Here is a 22,847-nt window from a genome sequence, read left to right as displayed (position 1 = left end):
AGCGAGTACGCTGATACCGTTGTGAGTTACATAACAACAGTAGCTGACGGTATTGTCCTCACAAAGAAGGCGCGGGTTTTCCCAAACCAGAAACCTTGGGTGGACAGCACTATTAGAGCAGCCCTGAACTCTCGCACCACGGCTTATAACCTGGGCAGAGAGTCAGGAAATATGGAAGAGTACAAGGCTTCAGTCTACACTCTGCGCAAGGCTGTTAAACTTGCTAAGAGGACATATGCTGAGAAACTGGAGACACAAATGGCACAAAACGACACAAGAGGCTTGTGGAGGGGACTGAAGACAATAACTGACTACAAAGTCAGCGCCCCCTCAATGGGGAGCGACGACGCCTCTCTCGCGGACAAACTCAACTCCTTCTACGCTCGGTTCGGTGTAGACAGTGTCGCCGGCTGTTGTGGAGGGGGGGGGGGCAACCGCGGGGGGGGCGGGGGCGCTCTCTCGTTGTCGGAACACAGTGTGAGAAGAGCATTTATGCAGGTGAACACCAGGAAGGCTGCTGGCCCAGATGGTATAACAGGACGCATACTTAAGTCCTGTGCAAACCAGCTTGCCCCGGTGTTCACCGCCATATTTAATCAATCCCTGGCGGAGTCAGTGGTCCCTGCCTGCTTCAAGATGTCTACCATCATCCCTGTACCGAAGAAACCCTCCCCAACATGTCCAAATGACTACAGACCGGTGGCACTCACCTCTGTGGTCATGAAATGTTTCGAGAGGCTGGTCAAGGACCACATTTTTGCCTCCCTCCCCAGTGATATGGACCCTATGCAATTTGCATACAGGACAAACAGGTCCACTGACGACGCGGTCTCCCAGGTACTGCACAGCACTCTCTCCCACCTTGACCGTCAGAAGGGGGGCTATGTGAGACTGTTGTTCATTGACTACAGCTCAGCGTTCAACACCATAGTCACCACCAGACTGGTGGACAAGCTGATCGAGCTAGGTCTGAGCTCCGCCCTGAGCGCCTGGGTACTGGACTTTCTGAGTGAAAGACCCCAGGCGGTCAGGGTGGGGGGGTCAGACCTCCAACACCATCACCCTGAGCATCGGGTCCCCCCAGGGCTGTGTTCTAAGCCCCCTGCTGTACTCACTCTACACACACGATTGTGTGGCCAAGTTCAGCTCCAACTCCATAGTGAAGTTCGCAGACGACACGGTGGTGGTGGGGCTGATCTCGGACAACGACCAGAAGGCCTACCGGGAGGAGGTTGAGGTACTGGAACGTTGGCCAGGACAACAGCCTGCTCCTGAACATTGGTAAAACCAAGGAGCTGATCGTGGATTATAGGAGAGGACAGCAGGAGACACACACACCACTGATGATTAACGGGGCTACCGTGGACAGGGTGAGCAGCTTCAAGTACCTGGGGGTCCACATCTCAAGAGGATCTGACATGGTCAACACACATAGACACAGTAGTAAAGAAAGCGAAGCAGCGCCTCTACCACCTGAGACAGTTAAGGAAGTTCAGAGTATCGGGGAAGATACTCCAGTCCTTCTACTCATGAGCTGTAGAGAGCATCTTGACCGGAAACATCACTGCCTGGTATGGAAACAGCACGGCACAGGACAAGAAGGCCCTACAGAGAGTGGTGCGCTCAGCCGAGCGTACCACAGGTATTGCGCTACCTACCCTGCATGTTCTATACAACAAGAGGTGCAAATCCAGAGCCTGCAGAATAATGAAAGACCCCCACCACCCCAATAACAGCCTGTTCCAGCTGCTGAGGTCAGGCAGACTCCTGTGAACCCCAGCTACTAGGACGGAGAGGCTTAGGCTCAGCTTCTTCCCCCAGGCCATCAGAGCCTTGAACAATGAACATTGAGAGCCACAGAAACTGAACTATCCACACACAAGCACACACAAGCACACACACGACACGCACGCTGAGCACGCTCACACACTAGCAGCCACTTTAACACTCATGCCGCACACACGCACACTTATGGCCAAGAGGAAAGGCCACTTTAAATTAGTATAACAACAGGAACAGTGTATTGCACTACTAAAGCTACCTAGCATGTCCTATGCTCTGTAAATACTATGTACAGATACCGAGATGTCACACCATGTTACCTGTTTATTGCACTGTTGTTTTTTATTGGATTCTATTATATGTTGTACCACTGTATTTTTATTGGATTCTATTATATGTTGTATCACTGTATTGCACATCGTCGCGGGCAAGACCACCCGCATTTCATTGTATACTTGTATGCCGTGACAATTAAAACTCTTGACTTGACTTGACTTGGAAACTGGAACACGGTTACTGCGGCAGTGCCACAGGTGTGTTTTGGAGTTTTTTCATGGGGGGTTATGGGACCAACCACCGCATAGGGTAACGACTGGGTGGTTGGTTCTCTGGTGTGTTGGGGCAGTGTCAACTCCCGGGTTAACCGGTTGAGGGTGCCCCTGCACATTCATGACGTCTGCCAATCGTGTCAGCCTTCTCTGCCTCCACCCCTCTGGGTGTTTTTTTTTTTAAATGGAGGCTTGGTCATGCAACAACGCCAGCATGCGCCCCTTCCGCCGGCGCGGCTGTGTTCAGCTGTCCCCTCTGGCGCCTGTCTCGTCCGCAGTCTCCAGGCTCGGGTTAACAGCCTGTTGCCTGGTCTTTTCCCCGGTGCGCTGCCTGCTTCCGTTGGTTATCCTTTTTTGTGTGCTTACGGCCATGCTGACTGCCTGTTCTGCAGGGTCAGTGTGCCAGGCGGTGTACTATTGGGGGGACAGGGCCCGCTCGGCTGAGGGGCCTTTGTCCGAATACGCTGGCGATGTGGGGGGCGGGGTCACTAAGTGCCCACCTGGTGGGGTCTTGATGCTGGCATCATGGACTTCTCCGGGCCCCCGTTCCAGGGGATCCAGTCCCTTTGGTGGGTCTGGGTCTTCCTTCGCGCTCCGCTGCTACGGCCTTGCCACGGGGTTGGGGTTACCCTTGACCCCGTGATTCTGGGGGCAGTAACGAGGTTGTTCCCTCCGTTCGTTCCCGGGTGGCATGCGGGTTGTGCGTGTGTGTAGTCGTGGGGTCAAGCCACGGTCTGCTCACCCTGTGCGTTGAGTTGCTTGAGTGCCTCTTCGCACGGTCGGGTCCGTCGCCCTCCTGGGAAACCTCTAATAGGGGGGGTGCCCTCCATTAGGGGGGGTCGGGGGGGCTCGGCCCTCCCTGTTCTGATGGTTGTGGGGGGCCTTCAGCGGGGTGTATTTGTCGGCCGGTGGCTCCGCTCGGCCTCCCTATGTGCATGAGTGATGCCGAGCGGATCCCCAAATGATACAGAACGTTAGGTTATGACTATAACCAAGTTCTGTTAATTAGGGGTGACGCTCGGCATCCGACGCCGCTGCAGCCCTTGACCTCACCTTGTGGTGAAAGCTTGGGAAGGAGGAGAGCAGGTGACCACACACCTGCTTATGAAGGTAAGCTAACGAGGGGTGTGGTCAGACGAATACTGGTATTAAAGGTACATTTGTGGAATTTATTCAGTGCGCGTGCACGTACGCGAGGGAGTGCATGAGTGATGCAGAGCGTCACCCCCAATTAACAGAACTTGGTTATAGTCATAACCTAACGCTATGTTGAAAGGTTATCACACAGCATTCTATTCATTCTACCACCTTACGAACAATTTGGCACCTCAAAGATTTTGCCACATTATGTGTCTGATGTCTGGTCTGGCCCTAATACCTCCATTCTGGTCCATGAACAAATTCTCAACATGTAACCTATATTTCAACCAGCAGAGGTCGCCCTCCCCCTCAATACTGAAGTAAGCACGGGAATAAGGGGAAACATTTTAAATAAATGCTCTGTTTTACAGTAATTCCCGTTGTTATTGTTTTTCTTTTGAATTATTGTTAGGGGTTTTATTATACAGAATTACTATAAGATTATTCACCTGCTGAAATATCACTTGATTGAAGGGGAAATAATGAGATCAATGATGGAATTCAGTGATATTGAATAAGATGAATTGTTTAACTTATTAATAATGCTTTGGAACGATTAAGTGTGTGTGTGTGTGTGTGTGTGTGTGTGTGTGTGTGTGTGTGTGTGTGTGTGTGTGTGTGTGTGTGTGCATGAGTGTGTGTGTGTCAGCAATGGGATTTAGATCTTATGAAATTATGATGAAAATAAACAATCATTCATAATAATTAGGCTGTTTTCTTGCATAAGAATGTCCATGTTGGTTTTCGTCATCAGCTAATCAATGGTAGCCTGAAATAGGCTTCCACTATTGTGTTAAGAAGCTTCAGGCTACCTCTGATTCACTGATGATGTAAACAAACATTAATATTCTTGGCTATAGCCTAATTCCTATGAAATTATTGTTTCTACATGATATAGTTTGGCAAATTAGCTAATTATAGTTGGAAAAATACCTGCGTGTTAGTCTGTAATAAACAGGTAATTATAACTGCAACAATACCAGAGTCTGTAATGCATAATTGTATTTCTATACAACAACAATGTTGTACAATAAATACCTCTCTGTCCAAACATTTTAAGGGTATTATAATTAATTGGATGAGGTCAATCGTCATGACAATCCAAATAGCTTTGCAAGGGCTGGACGAGCCCATCATAAACATGTCACTGTCACAGTTGGACCTCTCTCTACTAATGGTGCTTTTTCCCAAGAGACTGACTGAAAAACAGTGAGGCTTTTGTCCTCAGCCCATTTCTAGCGTAATCCCAATACTTGGATTATAGTTGCACCGACGAGCAAAAGGCATGCACTCTGTGACTCAAACCATCTATAAAAAGCTGACCTCCAGTACTGAAATGGAAACAAACTTAAATGTTAACCCGCAGATGGAATTGTGTACAGCATTTATTTTACTGTCTTTTTACTTTTGATAATATTTCAAGTTCAAGTTTCAAGTTTTGTTTTATTAGTCACATATAAGGTACATGTACATTATAGTGAAATGCTTGGTTCTGTATGACCCTCCTGAAATTGTGCTTCATACAGTAGAAAAGTTAAAGAATAAAGACCAAACACTATACATATACAAAACGAAATGTACAAAATGCAAAAATGAGGTAGAAGAGGTAGTGCAAATCTTTCAGGAATACATTAATAAAGGTGTAATGTTTAAAGGTAGCTTTTGGTCACTTCTGAACTGGAAGTTTGGGGTCTCCCTGTATTATTTTATTATGTATTATATGTCCCTCTCCCCTGTCACTGCAAAGAATGACATAACTAGTTCTACTGACCAATCTCGTTCCACAATGTTTACCTATTAAAATATGTTCAGCAATATATGTCTGTCATATACTAAAAAAGGTTGTGGGTTTAGTGCATGGTCTCAATAGACTGTCTACTCCTGCTTTTCCTCAGTGCACTTTTCCTCAAAAAACACTACACAGTCCCAGAGTCACCATAGATAAACAATTAACACTTGTAGGCCTAAAAGCCATGGCTATTGATTCAAGTGGTACATATACTCTCAACTATTCAACGTATTTCCATTGCAAAATCACCTCAGTTTTTATTGGCCGAGACGAATACCATGGAATATGCCATTGCAACTCACCCTAAGTTTAAATCGGTGGACAACATGCAACGTAACAGTCACATGTACTGTTGCAAAACATTTGCTAGAGAGAGTTGTGGTTTTGTAACATTCACAGCAGTAAATCCGGTTTCAGTAGGGTGGCCAGTCAGCCGGCTAAGGATATTGGGACAATGGGATTTTTGTTCGCCGTGGGACACGATTGGTCAGGAGAATGAGTTAAGTCATTCTTTGCAGTGACAGGGGAGAGGGACAATATGTATAAGTACCATAAATACAGGGAGACCCCAGACTTCCAGTTCAGAAGTGACCAGAAGCTACCTGTGTGTGTGTGTGTGTGAGTGTGTGTGTTCCAACAACAAGGAGGAACCATGGTCAGCCGGTGAGTTCATCATGTATTTCACCTGTTCCCGCTTCAAATCATTCTCCTACTACTGGCTACTGTGATGAATTAACTTACCACAATATTATATTTGATAAAAAAGTACAGCAACAGATTTTGTCATGGGAAATTACAAATTTAAAGCTATTATTATCCATACAGAGCATGCTGTCCTCTACTGACTGATGTGATGCAATATCTGTTTTCTTTTGCTGTTTTTTTTCTTCTTCTTCTTCTTCTTCTTCTTCTTCTTCTTCTTCTTCTTCTTCTTCTTCTTCTTCTTCTTCTTCTTCTTCTTCCTTCCTTCTTCCTTCTTCCTTCTTCTTCTTCTTCTTCTTCTTCTCTTCTTCTTCTTCTTCTTCTTCTTCTTCTTCTTCTTCTTCTTCTTCTTCTTCTTCTTCTTCTTCTTCTTCTTCTTCTTCTTCTTCTTCTTCTTCTTCTTCTTCTTCTTCTTCTTCTTCTTCTTCTTCTTCTTCTTCTTCTTCTTCTTCTTCTTCTTCTTCTTCTTCTTCTTCTTCTTCTTCTTCTTCTTCTTTTGTGCATATGTATCCGTATCCATATGTATCAGCAATTGCTCGGCAGGAAGACTAATTGAACTTAATATTTCCGCCTAAAATATATACCTAGGTAAATGGAATATTGCTCCACTTGTACAAGGCCATTTGCATATTATTCTATCTAGGGACATCTATGGACCTCAGGGAATGTATTCACAGTGTCAGAAATATTGTGTCTATTACTAGGCTTGCGTAAATTGTGATGAAACAAAGGAGAATATGAATTATGATTTTTCTTTGCATCTTTGACAGTGAATAACACCATGCTAATAATGATCAAACATTAAAAACTGCCACTGATCTCGTTCAGTACCCTCTTGAGATCATGTGTACAAAAAATCTAAGGAAATTAATAAAGGGAAGATGATTAAACCGAAGGTTCTGTAGATGCAGTACTGAATTCTCCCATCCGGACCAATGCAATTTGAAATATTATTATAGAATATAGAAGAAGCTTATAAATTACCTTAATTATAGCCAATTCGCACATTTTTATATATATATATATTATCTTTCAAATGCCCGAGTTCAATTTGGTTTTAGTATCACCAGGCATGCATAAGAACAGATAATGAAATCTACTGTAATCTACTGTACTTTTTTATTTTCCCCACAGTACAACCGTTTTGAAACTAATTTCAGATCTAATTTCTCCTACATGTTAACAATAGGGAAGAGAAACTTGAAAGCCTTTCAATATTTGTCAAAAACTTTACCTTTTGTGTTATATTATCCTGAATAATAAGAGTTATTAAACAAATTCATACAGAACTATGAACCTTGAACCCCATAGATCCCTTCAGGAAGTGTAGTTCGGAAAAATTCCAACGCTGATCGACAGCTAGCGATGTCTATTACAAAATGGCAGCAAAAAACTACAATTCCCATGATTAAAAATTTCCAAAATGGTCGCCCTCTCGGAATAGACTTCACCAAATCGAAAAGTTTAATCTATCTAATGACACTTTTAACCTATTGCTAAACTAAAGTATTAATGATAATATACATTCTACATGCTTTTGTGACATGTTAGCGATGTTAATACTTGAATACGTTTGAAATTTAAATCGCAACTTTTATACAACACTCTGAAAAATATTGATTTATGACCAGATGCCATTTCGGGAACGGTACCGGTCCCGTCGGGTGGAACAGGTTTAATTGAACTTCATTGAACTTCATTTAACTTCATTTAACTTAATTGAACTTCATTTAACTTAATTGAATTGAACTTAATTGAATTGAACTTAATTTAATTTACCCCATTCCTCGTTTCTATAATTTGGCATCTCTTTGACATCCTGTGACTTTCAGAGTGGTTTGCAAGCTTTGTGTATTTGTAGCATAATATACCTACTTAATGCTCCTGGAGGATTTAAAGGAAAACTCCAACATTTTGGGGAATTAGCTTATTTGGCATCTACCCTGGAGTTAGACAAGAAGATACATACCCTTTTTCTTCTCTGTGCATGCAGTAGGAGTAGGAAGACACTAGCCTAGTTAGCCTAGCTTAGCGTCAGTCACTGGAAGTAGGTTCCTCCATTAGCCTATGTTCCCAATGTCTTCCTACTCCTACTGCATGCACAGAGAAGAAAAAGGTATGTATCTTCTTGTCTAACTCCAGGGTAGATGGCAAATAAGCTAATTTCCCAAAATGTTGGAGTTTTCCTTTAAGTTCAAAGTCAAATTCTTTGACCCAACAGCTGTGCAAACACAACAGGAACTAGATGAAAATACAGGTTTTTAATGATTTCTCACATTCCTTGAGGGTTTCATAACCTTTTTTTATACACCGAAATACACACTTGATGGGTTTTGACACACTTGATGGAATAACTGGAAGCTGGGATGGAAAGTTAAGTACTGCTGTACACTGTGCACTGAAGTGCTGTATTTACATTTACTCAAGGTGGCCTAAAGGTCAGAGAAGCGGGCTTGCGACCAGAAGGTCGCCGGTTCGATACCCTTGAGCAAGGCACTTAACTCCCAACTGCTCCAGTGGAGTTTTACTGGGGGAGTTCCCATGTGTGAATGTGTGGAACTGAGTGTGAAGCAGGGCATAAAAAAAGAGCATGCTAGCCTGCAAATAAAGGTTAAAATAATGTATATTGTACTTGAGTATTTACATATTAATTTAACTTACAAAGCACATATCTTACTCCATTATTAAATGTTCTTGTAATACAGTACCTGCAGTGACATTTTGTGAAGTTAATTGCAACAGCTTTTCATACAAATCCTTTTAACTTTGAGCCAGTCAACTTCATCAGGGCAGCCAGCAGGACCCCCAATGCTCAACCTATAGAGATGAATGGATCAAAAATAGAACAGGTCTTTGTACCAAATTATGAGAACATTATGTTGACCGAGTATGTTTACATACTTGAGTACATTTGATATCAGGTTATTTAACATTTACATTTATGCAGAACTTTGGATGGAAAAATTACACCAGATTACTAATCTATCAGGGTATTTGATTTTCAACTTTTTACTTTAGTAAAATAAAAACAAAATGGTACTTGTTCTAACACTCACTGGTTGACCTCTGTAACAGATTCGAGCACCCAGCTGGTGGATACAAGAAGATCTTTGAGACATGTGAGGAGCTGTCTGAACCTCTTCCAGCAATAGTGACAGGTTCGTTGGCACCCTCTCACACGTGGACATTCCAGTCACATAAGAACATAGTTTTCTTTCATTTTAAGTCTTGGATCAGGTATTAATCCCCTCTCAGGAAATGAGTCTTAGGTAACTAGTCTCCTTGCTTTGTTGTATAACACAAGACATTCTTGTTATTCTAAACCACTGAAGGCAAGGAATACAAACTGAACATTTATACAGGCCATCTCAACCCAAAGGTATTCAGGTTATCCACTGAAAGGAAAACACTATAGGTATTTCTTTTAGATTTATCAAAGGCATTTGATACAGTCAATCACCATTATCCTCCTGCAGAAGCTCTCACATCTTGGAATAAAAAACAATGCACTGCTATGGTTCACCAGTTACCTTAAAGATAGACTGAGATCAGTCTGTATCCTAATGGGATCAATTCTCCTTTTCTTCCTTTACTTTGCGGTCTGCCCAAAGGTTAAATTCTTGGGCCTTTGCTATTTTTGTTATATCAATGACCTCCCCAACGTCTCAGACAGGCTGTCGAAAATTTTATTTGCAGATGAGATCACACAAGTGTATTCTATTCACATAAAGATCCTGATACCATCATTAGGGTCTTAAATGAAGAACTTAACAAACTATCAATTTGGTTTAAATGCAACAAATTATCACTAAACATTAAAAAAACAAATAAATTTTATTTGGGTCTCAAATCTGTGATTTTTAACTCCTCATCTAAAGTAGTGATCAATGACATCCCCATAGCTAGGGTGTGTTCTACACGATTCCTTGGTGTTCTGCTTGATTGATGAATCCCTATCATGGAAACCTCATATCACAGCCATATCTACAAAAATGGCCAAGAGTATTGGTATTCTTAGAAAAGCACGTCACTTGTTGAGCACTGAGGTTGCCACAATGTTACTGTATATTACTCTATGGTTTACCCATATCAATTACTGCAATTTAGTTTGGGGTATACTCATCAGACAAAACTTGAGCCCATATACCGTCTGCAGAAACAAGCTCTAAAAATAATCAGCTGTGTACAACGAAGTCATTCTTCTCAGCCTATTCCATAAGTTAGGTATACTCAGTGTTTATCAAGTGCATCATCTTCAGACTGGTTTATTTGTGTATAGTTCTTTAAACAGAGCCCTTCCCCCTTTTTTTCATGACATGTTTGCCCACAATCACCAAATTCATAATTACCCCAATCTCAGTTTTGTTTACACTACCAGTACCGAGGGTAAAAGTTGTGGAACTCTTTGCCTCCACATATTTTGGAATTTTCTTTTCTCAAGTTCAAAAGAGCACTGAAATCTCATCTCCTAGACCACCAATATTTCCCATATGGGCTCCCTTTACAAACTGTGGTCTGATGGCTTGTTGTATTTTGTTATTGTATTTTTGTTTTATTATATATTCTTCCTGTCATTGTTTACTCTATACCTGAAATCGTATGACATGGGTGCCTGCTTCGGTGTCTATATGTAGACCTGCTTGTGTGTATTGTGAATGAATGTTCCTTGTGTGTGTTTGTTTGGGGGGGGTTATAGTTTATGTTGATATAATATCAGTGTAATTTTGCTTCCTGGTGAATGCCACATGCAAGCCCCTAGAGGGTTTTTAGGCAGGTCTCCTACACATCCCTTTGTGGATTGTATTGTATTATATATGTAATTGTTTTTATATGTGTAAATAAACAAACAAACAAACATTTATACAGGCCATCTCAACCTTTGGGTCCCCAAATACCTAATCCAAGTAAAAGGATTGTAGTAAATAATGTGGTCATCATTTTGACCCAAATAACTGTTGCCAGCTGCTTTTTGTACTTGTGCTAAAGAGTAAATATCAGAAGCCAACAATGTGAGAGACACAAACGTTTGAATTGATTTAAATGTTGGGGGTCACAGGGATTTTCCAACTTAATAGGGGGCCACCTTTGCTAAAAGGTTCGGAAATTCCTGCTGTAACATCCGTTATATTTAAAGGCCAACTTGCAGGTTGTATTTTTGTTCAATAAACAATGTGACTAGGCCAACGCTGACTTTCATGAAGAGGGGGAAAAAAATTATCGAAATTGACCCAGTTTTAGCGTTTTTATCAAACATTTTGTCGACCAAACCACAACCTCCACGCACATGCATATTTTAATCCATGTTTCATAGCGTGCGTGTGTCATCTTAATGATGACGTCACACAAGGTGCAGGGCAGCAGGGGCTCTGAGAGTCACAGCAGGTAGTGGCAGAAGCAGAGCCTTCTTGTTACTACTAGCCGAGGAGCTAGTATCTGTTTCACCTAACACTAGTGCTCCGTGATCATAGCCATTATAAGCTGATAAGCTTTTAGATTGGCTCTGTGCATGTTATTCGTGCATGGACCTTTTTAACCCTTTCTGAGTGGCATTTCCGGCGTCAAATGGAAAAAAATAAATAATGAAATTAGATACCAATGATGTAAACTACCCATAATTGAAGAGTAGGGTTTAACCTGCAAGTTGGCCTTTAATCAACCTTTGTTTTCTGTTTTCCACAGGTAGAATTCCTTCATTTCTGAAGGGGAGTCTCCTCCGCCTCGGACCTGGCCTGTTTGAGGTGGGAGATGAGCCCTTCTACCATCTCTTCGACGGGCAGGCCCTGATGCACAAATTTGACTTCAAGAATGGGAAGGTCACCTACTTCCGCAAGTAAGAGCAAAATGTTTTGTTTTGTTTCGCTTTTTAGGAGTGAGTGAGAAGTATTTGTTGTTACGGGTAGCCTTTGATTGAAGGAGGTCATATCTAGATTTCTAGACATGAATCACTCAACTGCCTTTGAGTCACAGTAATTTTCACTGACAGTAATTCGCATCTCTCCCCCACATGTAGGTTTGTGAAAACAGATGCGTACGTGAGAGCCATCACAGAGAAGCGTGTGGTGATCACAGAGTTTGGCACCTTTGCCTATCCTGATCCCTGCAAAAACATTTTCTCCAGGTTTGTAACAATTAAATAACTGAGGGTCAGGTGCATAAAGATGGCCGCCTACTGGATTGACATAATTTTGTCTGGGGGATCAAAGATTCTCCATAGATTCCAAGGAGATATATTATAATTGTTAAAGAGATTAAAATATGGGACCCTTAAATGCCTAGAATTACAATATGGAACCCTTAAATGCCTAGAATTACATCTGTCTCAGTAATGCTCATCATTATCATACTGTTATTATATTATAATATTAATATAATTATTTATATTATTATTATAAAACTATGTGTTTCTATTTCTCTCTGTGTGCAGGTTCTTCTCCTACTTCCAGGGTGTTGAGGTGACAGACAACTGCCTGGTGAATGTTTACCCCATTGGTGAGGATTTCTATGCAGTCACAGAAACCAACTTCATCACTAAAGTCAACGTGGAAACCCTTGAAACAATGAAAAAGGTACATCAAGTATCCTGTGAATACCTCACGTACTGCTCCCTAGACAATGAATTGGGACAGTGGTGTTCCCCCTTTAAATTATGTTTTTTTTGGTTTTCTTTTAATAAACAAAGCATGTAGAGTAAAATTCAAATGTATTGTGTTCTTCATGCAGGTTGATATGTGCAACTATATAAACATCAATGGAGTGACAGCTCACCCACACATTGAGAGTGATGGAACCGTGTTCAACATTGGAAACTGCATGGGGAAGGGAGCTACGCTGGCTTACAACATTGTCAGGATCCCGCCCACACAGAAAGGTTGGGACCGGCACTGACTTAGTACTGTTACTGTACTGTACTGTACACATAGCTCGTTACAGGTGCCTCAGCTGTGGAGGGAAACCGGAAGCAGCACCACTATACAGTATTTAATTATTACTAACAGCTATCTCTAACTAACCCACCCACTACCTTAACCCTGATCATAACCTCATTAGACCTCATGCCCCGCCTTTACCGACAATCCGGGCCGGCCCGACACATAAGCAAACTGAGCAGCTGTTACCGTGGCCACGAGAGGGCCCCCCAGAGAGTGAGATGTTTTTTTGTGATATATTACCGGTATATCAATGGTAATCATACAAAAACGCAATATTATGTGAATGGGCTGGCTAGCTAATATAACCTTTTTTTATTAGACAAAAATCTATATGAGTATACAGCTTTTAGAAAGACAGCAGGGTACAAATAAAACAAGCACACAAAGAATACAAAACACTAGCTCGGGAGCTGTAGGTGTGTGAATTATCAAGCAATGACAATAGTCAATAGTGACGGCTGCATCAAGGCAGTGGGAGGCCCCTAAATCTAATTCTGCTTCAGGCCCCATAAAGGCTTTGGGCCGGGTCTGCCGCCAATTCAATCTCAGCATTACATTTTTTTTTAAACCTTCATAGAAAACATTCTCACCTTTGGGTTTCTCTCCTGGTTTAGCGCCCAAACAGTTGTCAACCAACAGCCAATATGAATTACTCAATTCATCAAACTTCCACTTTACAGGACAGCAAGAGCAAACAAAACCTTCATCTATTGGACTGATTAACAATGGACACTAATGACTGTGTATGTGTTGTGACGAACCTGATAGGATACAGGCTCGCCACGGTTAAAATACAAACAAATGTGAATGTCCACACAAGAGCAATATCAATAAATACACATTTTTATTGAGTTTAAGGTAGAATCCAGAGGGGAAAAGCCATAGAATGGTCGTGATCCGGTCCGGGGGTCAATAAACACAAAGCAGGCTCGCCGACAGAAAAAGGAATTGTTCACAATTCAGGGTAGTCATCCAGTCCAGGGTCAGTACACAAGGGGGAATCTCAGCCAGTCCAGGGTCCAGTACACAAAGAACACCTATCTCGCTTTCTCCTCACCTTCCACTACCTCTCACCATCGCAACTCTGAATCTGAATCTCTCTCTCTCTATACCACAACTCCAACTCCTTACTCTGCTCAACTCACTCCTCTCTATCCTAGTGTTAAAGGTCCCGTGTCTTATAAATGGCCTTTTCAAGTGTTTAGCATTGTTTCCTAGCAATGGGGGATTATATCAATGTGGTCTGTGTCGCTAATCCTCATTTTGACTCATCAGTCTAGTCTCGAGTTCACGAGATCCTCCCTCACTCAACTAAGCCGTTCTGATTTGACTGTTTTGCTGACGTGAATAAGGCACTGGTTGTAGTCACCGCCCACATCGCTCAACAACAGAGCGAGTGGAATTACTTCCTCAAACGGGTTGCGCGGGTGCAGAGGGAGAGAGGGATATGGAGCAACGGGAGCATTTACACACAAACCCAACTGTGTGTGTGTGTGTTTTCGGGACGCATCTCTCCTCTCTCTCTCTGTCACTCGTCTCGGAGCCATTTTACACACAAACCCAACTGTGTGTGTGTGTTTTCGGGACGCATCTCTCCTCTCTCTCTGTCACTCGTCTCGGAGCCATTTACACACAAACCCAACTGTGTGTGTGTGTTTTCGGGACGCATCTCTCCTCTCTCCCTCTCTCTGTCTGTCTCTGTCTCTCTCCCTCTCTCGCTCGCTCGTTCTCTCTCTCGCTCTCTCTCGTATGTATCACGCTGTGTGGGTGACTGTCACTCAAAGTGCTTATGGGCGGAGCCCAGCCCAAACAGCTTGAAATCGTAAAATTTTGCTTTTGAGTACTTGATTAAAAATATAAAACAATGATTTTTTTTGAAAAAGACTTTACAGATGTGTTCCATAGACTCACAGGAATTGTGTAAAGTTGCCCAAATAGTGCAAGGAATAGCAAGACATGTCCCCTTTAACTCATTCTGTGCCATCGCTTAAGTGCGCAAGAACGCCACCGCTTTAATCAATGGGGGGACTGCGAGATTTGCGAGTGCTTAAAATATATCTTAAATTATAGCTATGGGTCTAATACACCCGTCGATTATCAGTGAGTTGCTTCCAGTCAACATGTACAAAACGGATCTGTACTCATCTGTACATAAGTATAGTTTTGGTGATTCTTAGTAATTCCAGGAAAAGACGCGATAATAGCCCTTTAGTGGAATACACTAAACACGGTCATTTTTCGCCTGATTATCGAATCTTCCTGAAATCAACGCTAGATCATCATTATTATCCTTCCTCGTGCAAGAATGAAAAGAGCCCTGGACCGCAGTGCCCCCCCCCCCCCCCCACCTCCTGCACCCAATGGCACACAGCCACACACACACACACACACACACACAGAGACAGCGTCGATCGGGGTAGAAATAAATATCAGATCAACGATCAAATTTATATATAGTGTTCTTACCTTGTATCTAATGTAATGCAGAAGAAATAATCCAATTATCTGATCGCCATTCCAAATACTGCTCGTGGAGGTCCCTACCACATTACCGACCGTTACATATGGGCGGGCGGGCGGGGTTACTGTTCCATGCCATCGTTGTATAGACCTACCTCACCTGAGTATTTAAACCCCACCCGCACGGCTCGAATCGTCCCAGAAAATAAACTACACCATTCCAGGCTGGATGGATGAAAATGAATGGATATCGCTAATAAAAGAAATAACGATTAAAACCTGACTATACTCGTGATTGGCGCTGAACGGTCGGCGAGTTAACCCGACTATCATCGGGTCTGGCGTTGAATGAGTTAATGTACTGTGTGGGACTTGGTGTGTGCACGTGAGATGTGTGTCAACTAATTATGTGCTGGTGAATTCTATCAGTACTAATCAGCTAGTGTGTGTGACTAATGCTGTGCAGGTGTGTTCTATCAGTACTAATCAGCTACCTAAGTGACTCTACTCCTTCCGTGACGGACGTATCTCCCATCCTTCACGTATCCAAAGGAGGGGGGAGGAGATCTGTCACAGTGTCTTGTCAATATGTTGTCTCAACTGCGTTTATATTGTAATGTGTCCCAGGTGGTCATGTCTTCATGTTCTAAGCTTGTCTTTACGCTACATGATTATACAAGAAAAGTCTCATAACAGACAAATACATTAAAATGAAATTGGATGTAATAGTATCTACTTGGCACGTGAGATACTAATATTTTAATGAATTCCAATTAGAGGGAGCAAAGTCCCCTCTAATCCCTATGGATCTCAGAATCCAAACTGAGCTGCATTCACACTTTACACCATAACCAGGGCAGTGAATGATTCCCAGTGTGTTTCGACATTCTTATAAAATACATTCTAAAGAGGCGGCTGGGTGGCGCAGCGGACATTGCACTCGTCACCAACGCAAGAGACACCGGGTTCAAATCCGGCTGTCGGCGTTGCCTCCGGCTTGGGCCAGCAGTCATATACTGGCTCAATTGGCAGAGCCAGCGGGTGGAAGTCGATGGGTGGTAATCTGGACGTTGTGGACAGCGACTCCTACAGGTCGGTTGGGGGACGCCTGCACAGCAGAGACAGGAAATAGCGGGGGTAGTGTGAGCCTCCCACACGTTACACCTCGCCAATGAGAGTCCATGCTGGCAGGTGAAAAGATGTGACAGGCTGCCTCCTCGTGTACCGGAGGGCTTCTATCTTCCCTACGACCGACCTGTGGGGGGCATATGCGAGCAACGTTCAAGACAGGGGAGGGGAGAATTGGAAACAGCGAAATTGGGATGGGAGGAAAATAGAAAAATGAGGAGAAAAAGTGGATACAAAAAATAAAAATACATTCTAAAGAGAGCTGGATGAAGTTTAGATTTCGAGTTGATTATCTAATACTATCACAACAATACGATAATATAACGGATTATCTACACTTTCAGATAGGACCCAAAGAAACTAAAATGTGATGCTTGTTTCTGATATCACAATTATTTCCCCCTTTGTCCTCAGACAAGTCTGACCCCATTGAGAAGTCCAAGGTGGTGGTTCAATTCCCCAGTGCTGAGAGGTTCAAACCCTCCTACGTGCACAGGTCTGTGATATAAAGAATACAGCTGTGTCAGTAGCCTGAGTTCTAAGTAACTAGTTGCATCTAATTGACATCCTATGATATTTGTTTGTGTGACTACAGCACTGTTTGCCTACCTATGTTTTCATAGGTCTTATACTTATACTTGACCTGACTTATACTTGACCAGATCGTGCACAATTGTACAGCCCTGGCCTATTTTTATTTTATAATTGTATTCTATTATATTGTGCTTCTATCTTAATTTAGTTTATATTCCATTTTAATTTTATTCTACCTTTAAATTTATTCTACCGTAATTGTCTGTCCGGTAATGTCGCACCAAAAACGACAAAATCAAATTCCTTGTACATATGTAAACTACTTGGCAATAAAGCCTTTTTTTTATTCTGATTTCTGATTTCTGATTCCGATTCTGCTGTGCTCTCGTTACCAATGTCAGCTTCGGCATGTCAGAGAACTACTTTGTCTTCGTGGAGACGCCTGTGAAAATCAACTTGCTCAAGTTCCTGAGTGCTTGGAGTATCCGAGGCTCCAACTACATGGACTGCTTTGAGTCCAATGAGACCCAAGGGGTAAGAACTCCACAATCCTCCACCCATACCCTCAGATCTGCAGGTAGCCTGCTCCTTCGGGTCCCCAGTACCAGGCTCTGCACCATGGGGCACCGAGCCTTCTGCTCGGCTGCACCACGCCTGTGGAACAGCCTCCCAATCCAACTGAGGGCACCACAGAGCCTGGACTCTTTTAAAGCAGGCCTGAAAACCTACTTATTTCAAAAGGCCTTTGATTGCTAGCTTTTTCTTGTGATTAACTTTTTTTTTCTTGTGCTGTTGTTTTAAATGTTCTGTTTATTCTATGTTTTTAACTATGTTCTATTCTATTTCATTTTTATTCTGTATTTTATTAAATTTTATTATTATTAATAATTATTAAACATTTTGTAACTATGTTTTAACCCTGTAGCACTTTGGGATCCTAGTGAACAAAAAGTGCATTACAAATACAATCTATAATAATTATTATTGGGAACGAGAGGATGTCGGTTCAGACTTTGACAGGACATGTTCTGCACCATTATAAACCCTCACATCATCATAATCTAGCATCATGCCACTGTCCCAGTATAATATCTGCTTTGCCTTTCACAGACATTGTTCCACATAGCGAGGAAGGACCCTGGAGAGTACATTGACCACAAGTTCAAGGGGGCCGCCATCGGCCTCTTCCATCACATCAACACCTATGAGGACAGTGGCTTCATTGTGGTCGATGTGTGCGCCTGGAAAGGGTAATTAACTGAAGAGGCTACTTGTTGCAATCAACACACTTTCTTTAAGAGTGACATGCAATTGTAGGGCTGGGCGATGGGGAAAGAAATCACGATATTCTGAAGGACTTTTGTTGATGTCAATATCTGATTCGTCATATTGGACTGCATGGTAATGCTGTGTAATACAGTGTAATTCTCTATTGACATTCACAAATATTTGAGAAGTCATTTTTTATTTTTATTTTTTTGCATGAATTCAGACAACACAGATACATGATAAATATTGATATATTGCCCAGCCCTACATCATAGCAGTTTTTACTACAAGGATACCCGCTGACTACAAGAATATTCATGTTGTTCTTGATCTTGATCCTTGCCTGTCTTGTAGTTTTGAGTTTGTTTACAACTACCTCTGGCTGGCCAACCTGAGAGCTAACTGGGAGGAGGTGAAGAAGGCAGCCATGATGGCCCCTCAGCCTGAGGTGCGCAGATACGTCATCCCCTTGGACATCCACAAGGTGAGTCATATTCAGTGTTGCTCTCTCTCTCTTTTAGTTCTCATGTGTTGTTTATATATACAACATTGGCTATAATTTAGAAACGGCTAAAGATATTTGAACACAGCTCTTGTTGTTTTCAAGATGCTTCCTGTTTACATATAACTGTCAACGTAACAGTGAAATGGGACAATAGCACAACCCAAGTAACCTCCCATGGAAATCATCTCTCAACTTCTGTATTCTCCCATCTCTCTGTGCAGTATCAAGTCAAATGAATAATTTTTTTTTAAACAACCATCATTGACCAAAGGGCTGTACAAGTGTCAATGTACAGTTTCTTCCCCTTTGGATGTATATATTTTTTATGATCTCTTTTTACTACACAGTTCTGTATATCTGTATGTCTTGTATGTCATAAATGTCTTGATGAATTGAAAATGGGGGACCCCGATGTAAACAAGACGAAAGTATTTTTCTGGTCTGCATCCTCTTAGCAGTTGTTTTGTATTGAGCCGTACTGTATTGTACCCATCCTGCAATCTGTTAATAAAGTTTTCAATCAATCAATCAATCAATCAATCAATCAATCAATCAATCAATCAATCAATCAATCAATCAATCAATCAATCAAGGTGTTAAAAACACACGCCATGCAGACATGGAGCAAGAAACTGAAATATAAAAGGCATACACAACACACACACAAACATGCACGCTCTCACACACTAACTCTGTTATGCAGGAGGAGCAGGGCAAGAACCTGATCAGCCTGCCGTACACCACAGCCACAGCCACGATGCACTCCGATGGGACCATCTGGCTGGAGCCTGAGGTTCTGTTCTCTGGGCCTCGTCAAGGTGACAGCACAGCACAGTCACCCACCCACATGTAACGGATATGTACCTGGACAGTGTGTCTACGGTACATGGAAGTAAAACTCACTCCCCAGAGGCATCCAAACTGAGCGCTTAGAAGGGAATTCCTTTCTTGGCGCAGCGGTTTGTGATGTCGCCCGCAGTGCGGACGCCTGGGGTTCGACTCCCACTCAAGGCATGGTCCAAGTCGTGGCAGGGGCGAGTTGTCCCTGTTACACACACACACACACCGACAACCACAATATGCACTCATGATAAGACAAAGAGTGCGAGTCCTTAAGACAAAAGAAAACCATACAAGTGACCTTTTTTCCAGAAAGTATGATATATAAGTATATGAATAATCACATTTCATTATCCAAAGACTATAAGGTGGAGTGTTGTGTTGATTCATTGTTAAGATGGTAGAGGAATAGAATATTCACACAAGAAAATAAATGGAAAAGGGACTTAACTTATATGGTTCCAAGAATTCGGTTGAATTCTTCAATTGGTTTTCAAATAAATGCCGGAAATATTTGCAGTATTGTTGTTGATCTTCCATTATTTTGCTAGCCTTCGAGTTCCCCCAGATCAACTATGAGAGGCATTGTGGGAAGAACTACACGTACGCCTACGGCCTGGGTCTCAACCACTTCATCCCTGACAGGGTACGTAGCTGCCGCCAGCCATGTCACGTTGGCCCCCGCCCTCTTTTCTTTATCCTCCAATCACAACTGTTGCTTCCCTCAGGACAGGGTTTAAGACGGGTCAATTAGGAGCTTAAAATATGTCTTTGTATTTTGTTTTAATTACCAAATGGGTTGGGCTTATACTACCGGTAGTTGTTTTGGGTTTTACCACTTCAGGACAATTTCGATTGTGTCAGGTTGTCCATCATAGTAAATAGATACTACATTTACGGTCAAATACTCCCTTGTGATTAGTATTGTAACTGACTTTCAAATACTTTCCCCGTCTAAACTCTCTGGCACTGTATTTCTTCTGAAGGGGAAACCCTCTCCACCTGCCACACCAAGAGGCAGGATAAAACAAATACTTAGAATTCATCGCAAATACTACTTGTCTTGACCCGGGTCTAGTGATGATCCGAGTAGATTGAGATCCGCCATGGCGCATGGTTGGTTCCGTGTACAGAACTCATAGGGCTGTTTGAATGTGTGTCCACCTGTAGGTCTGCAAGCTGAACGTGAAGACCAAGGAGACCTGGGTGTGGCAGGAGCCCGACTCCTACCCCTCTGAGCCTCTGTTTGTGCAGACGCCTGGCGGTGTGGATGAGGACGATGGTACGTCAATATCAACACATACAATATTTGAATTACTTCATATATTTCATTTCAAACCTTTATTTAAACTCAAAAGGCAACTGAGGTTTCCCTCGTTTACAGTCAAGTGTAAAAAAGTTTCAAATGAACAAGGACCAAGCAACCTTCTCATAAAAGACAGTGATGAGTGTCGTATCTATCATTCATTAGTGATGAATCGGAGGGCAGAGTGATATACAGAGTCCAAGGATTTAAGGGTTGAGGCCGCAGCATGCCTATAAATTACATCACCATAGTCCAGGACTGATAAGAAAACTGCTTCAACAACTCTCTTCCTACTAAAAAGCTGGTTCTGTTTCTGTATAGGAAGCCAATTTTCTGTCGCAACTTGGAGGCAAGGTTGTCCACAGAGAGAGAGAGAGAGAGAGAGAGAGAGAGAGATCATTCTTCTGTGGTTGAGCTACATTGACTTTGAACTAGTGAGGGACCGCTAACAGAATGAAGAAAGTCTTTAAAAGCTGTATATTCAGAACAAGAGCAATTATTAAACTGTTCAGCCTACTGCAATGTTCGATGATCCTGCCATGTTATTAGTGTCTCTATTAGTTGTCATTCATGATTTCATGTAGTGTCAGTGGTTTTCTAATAAAAGTCTTGTACTGCAGGTGTGCTGCTAACCATCGTGGTGGCCCCTGGTTCCCAAAGACCTGGATATCTCCTCATCCTTAACGCCAAGGACCTGTCTGAGATCGCCAGGGCGGAGGTGGAGTGCTCCATGCCCGTCACCTTCCATGGGATGTACAAACCCTAAACGTGCCATTCGTCAGAGGGCATAAACACCGGGGGTCGCACTCAACTCCCTTTCAGTTCGACAACTCAAACTAGAAATTGTAGTTTTCATCTGATCTGATAGAGAATCTATTGTCAGAGTATATGCTGGTTGGATAGCACAACCCTCTCAGGAATAAATGTCTCAATGTTTGAATTCGGAGGAAAATCCACTTTGTGAACTGCCTGGATTGAGAGTGAATTGAACCCAACTCTGATAAAGAAAAGTCAACCATTCCCAGGTATCATCTGTCACTCAACATCAGAAGAGTAAACAATGACAAATTAATTTGCATGTCAGGAGAAACATACCTTGATCAGCGAACGTAATCTTATGTCCTCTTTTGTGCACAGACTTTGATTCAGGGTTGGTTGAGCATCTTTGGAAAATGTAACATGTTTTAATGGACCTGCTGGTGACATGGTTTTTTGTAGGCTTACTCTAATCTCACACCCTTCAATGGAAATAAACGGATTTGTTTGCTCATTTTCTGTGTCCCCTGAAGCACATTTTCTCAATCCAGTTAAACCTTCTTGATATGTAAATGTGTTTGGCCATATGAAATCTGATTAGGTATTCTAAAAACGTGGTATATTTCTGTACGTTAACAATCGTTACCTACAGTAGCGCTTCGCAACTAAATCTTTCCACAGAATCTCGTGTTTTCACTCAAGAGTTGCTCAACTGTAATCCTACCAGTCGATGCAGATCGGCTGATCTGCAAAGCCGATTAATTACGTGAGAAACCAAAAGGCGTGTTGTAACTAATTACTTCAGTAAAAGCAGAGTGTTATATAGAAAGTCGTGAAAGACTTTATTCAGATATTAAGTCATGACCTCCCAACTAAAAACAAAAACAAATAATTTTGCATGTGTGGCAAGTTGGCAACTATACCAAAATTTGGGCTCAAGATAATCAGGAAATGTACTGCCCTCTACTGAACTATCAGGGCTATTGAGGGTCAGAAGAGCTCAGTGGTACACTAGTTGAAGAAACATGGCTTGGTTTCAAAACCAAATTCTCAAAGATACTAAACCACCAGGGTAAAAAATCGCGCTGAGCAGAAATATTGACCACTATGAAAACCAGAGACAGAAAATTCTCTGAGTTTCGTAAAAGTCAGTCAAAGC

General features: G+C 42.3%; 1 protein-coding gene across 1 annotated transcript; it reads left to right on the top strand.

Moving 5' to 3' along the window:
- The first annotated feature begins 5,841 nt into the window (after window positions 1-5,841).
- rpe65a (retinoid isomerohydrolase RPE65 a) lies at window positions 5,842-22,183 on the top strand. The gene is made up of 14 exons (XM_084327952.1): window positions 5,842-5,922; window positions 9,037-9,119; window positions 11,641-11,791; window positions 11,972-12,079; window positions 12,386-12,527; window positions 12,682-12,829; window positions 16,893-16,974; window positions 17,414-17,546; window positions 18,123-18,262; window positions 18,636-18,765; window positions 19,490-19,604; window positions 20,178-20,272; window positions 20,797-20,908; window positions 21,553-22,183. The coding sequence occupies exons 1-14, from the start codon at window positions 5,912-5,914 to the stop codon at window positions 21,696-21,698; spliced, it is 1,596 nt and encodes a 531-aa protein (XP_084184078.1). The 5' UTR covers window positions 5,842-5,911; the 3' UTR covers window positions 21,699-22,183.
- Window positions 22,184-22,847: the final 664 nt, after the last annotated feature.

The sequence above is a fragment of the Notolepis coatsorum genome (assembly GCF_963971535.1).
Source record: "Notolepis coatsorum genome assembly, chromosome: 13".
Classification (NCBI taxonomy): Eukaryota; Metazoa; Chordata; class Actinopteri; order Aulopiformes; family Paralepididae; genus Notolepis; species Notolepis coatsorum.
The sequence above is the reverse complement of the archived record's forward strand: the minus strand, read 5'-3'. Positions and strand labels throughout refer to the sequence as shown.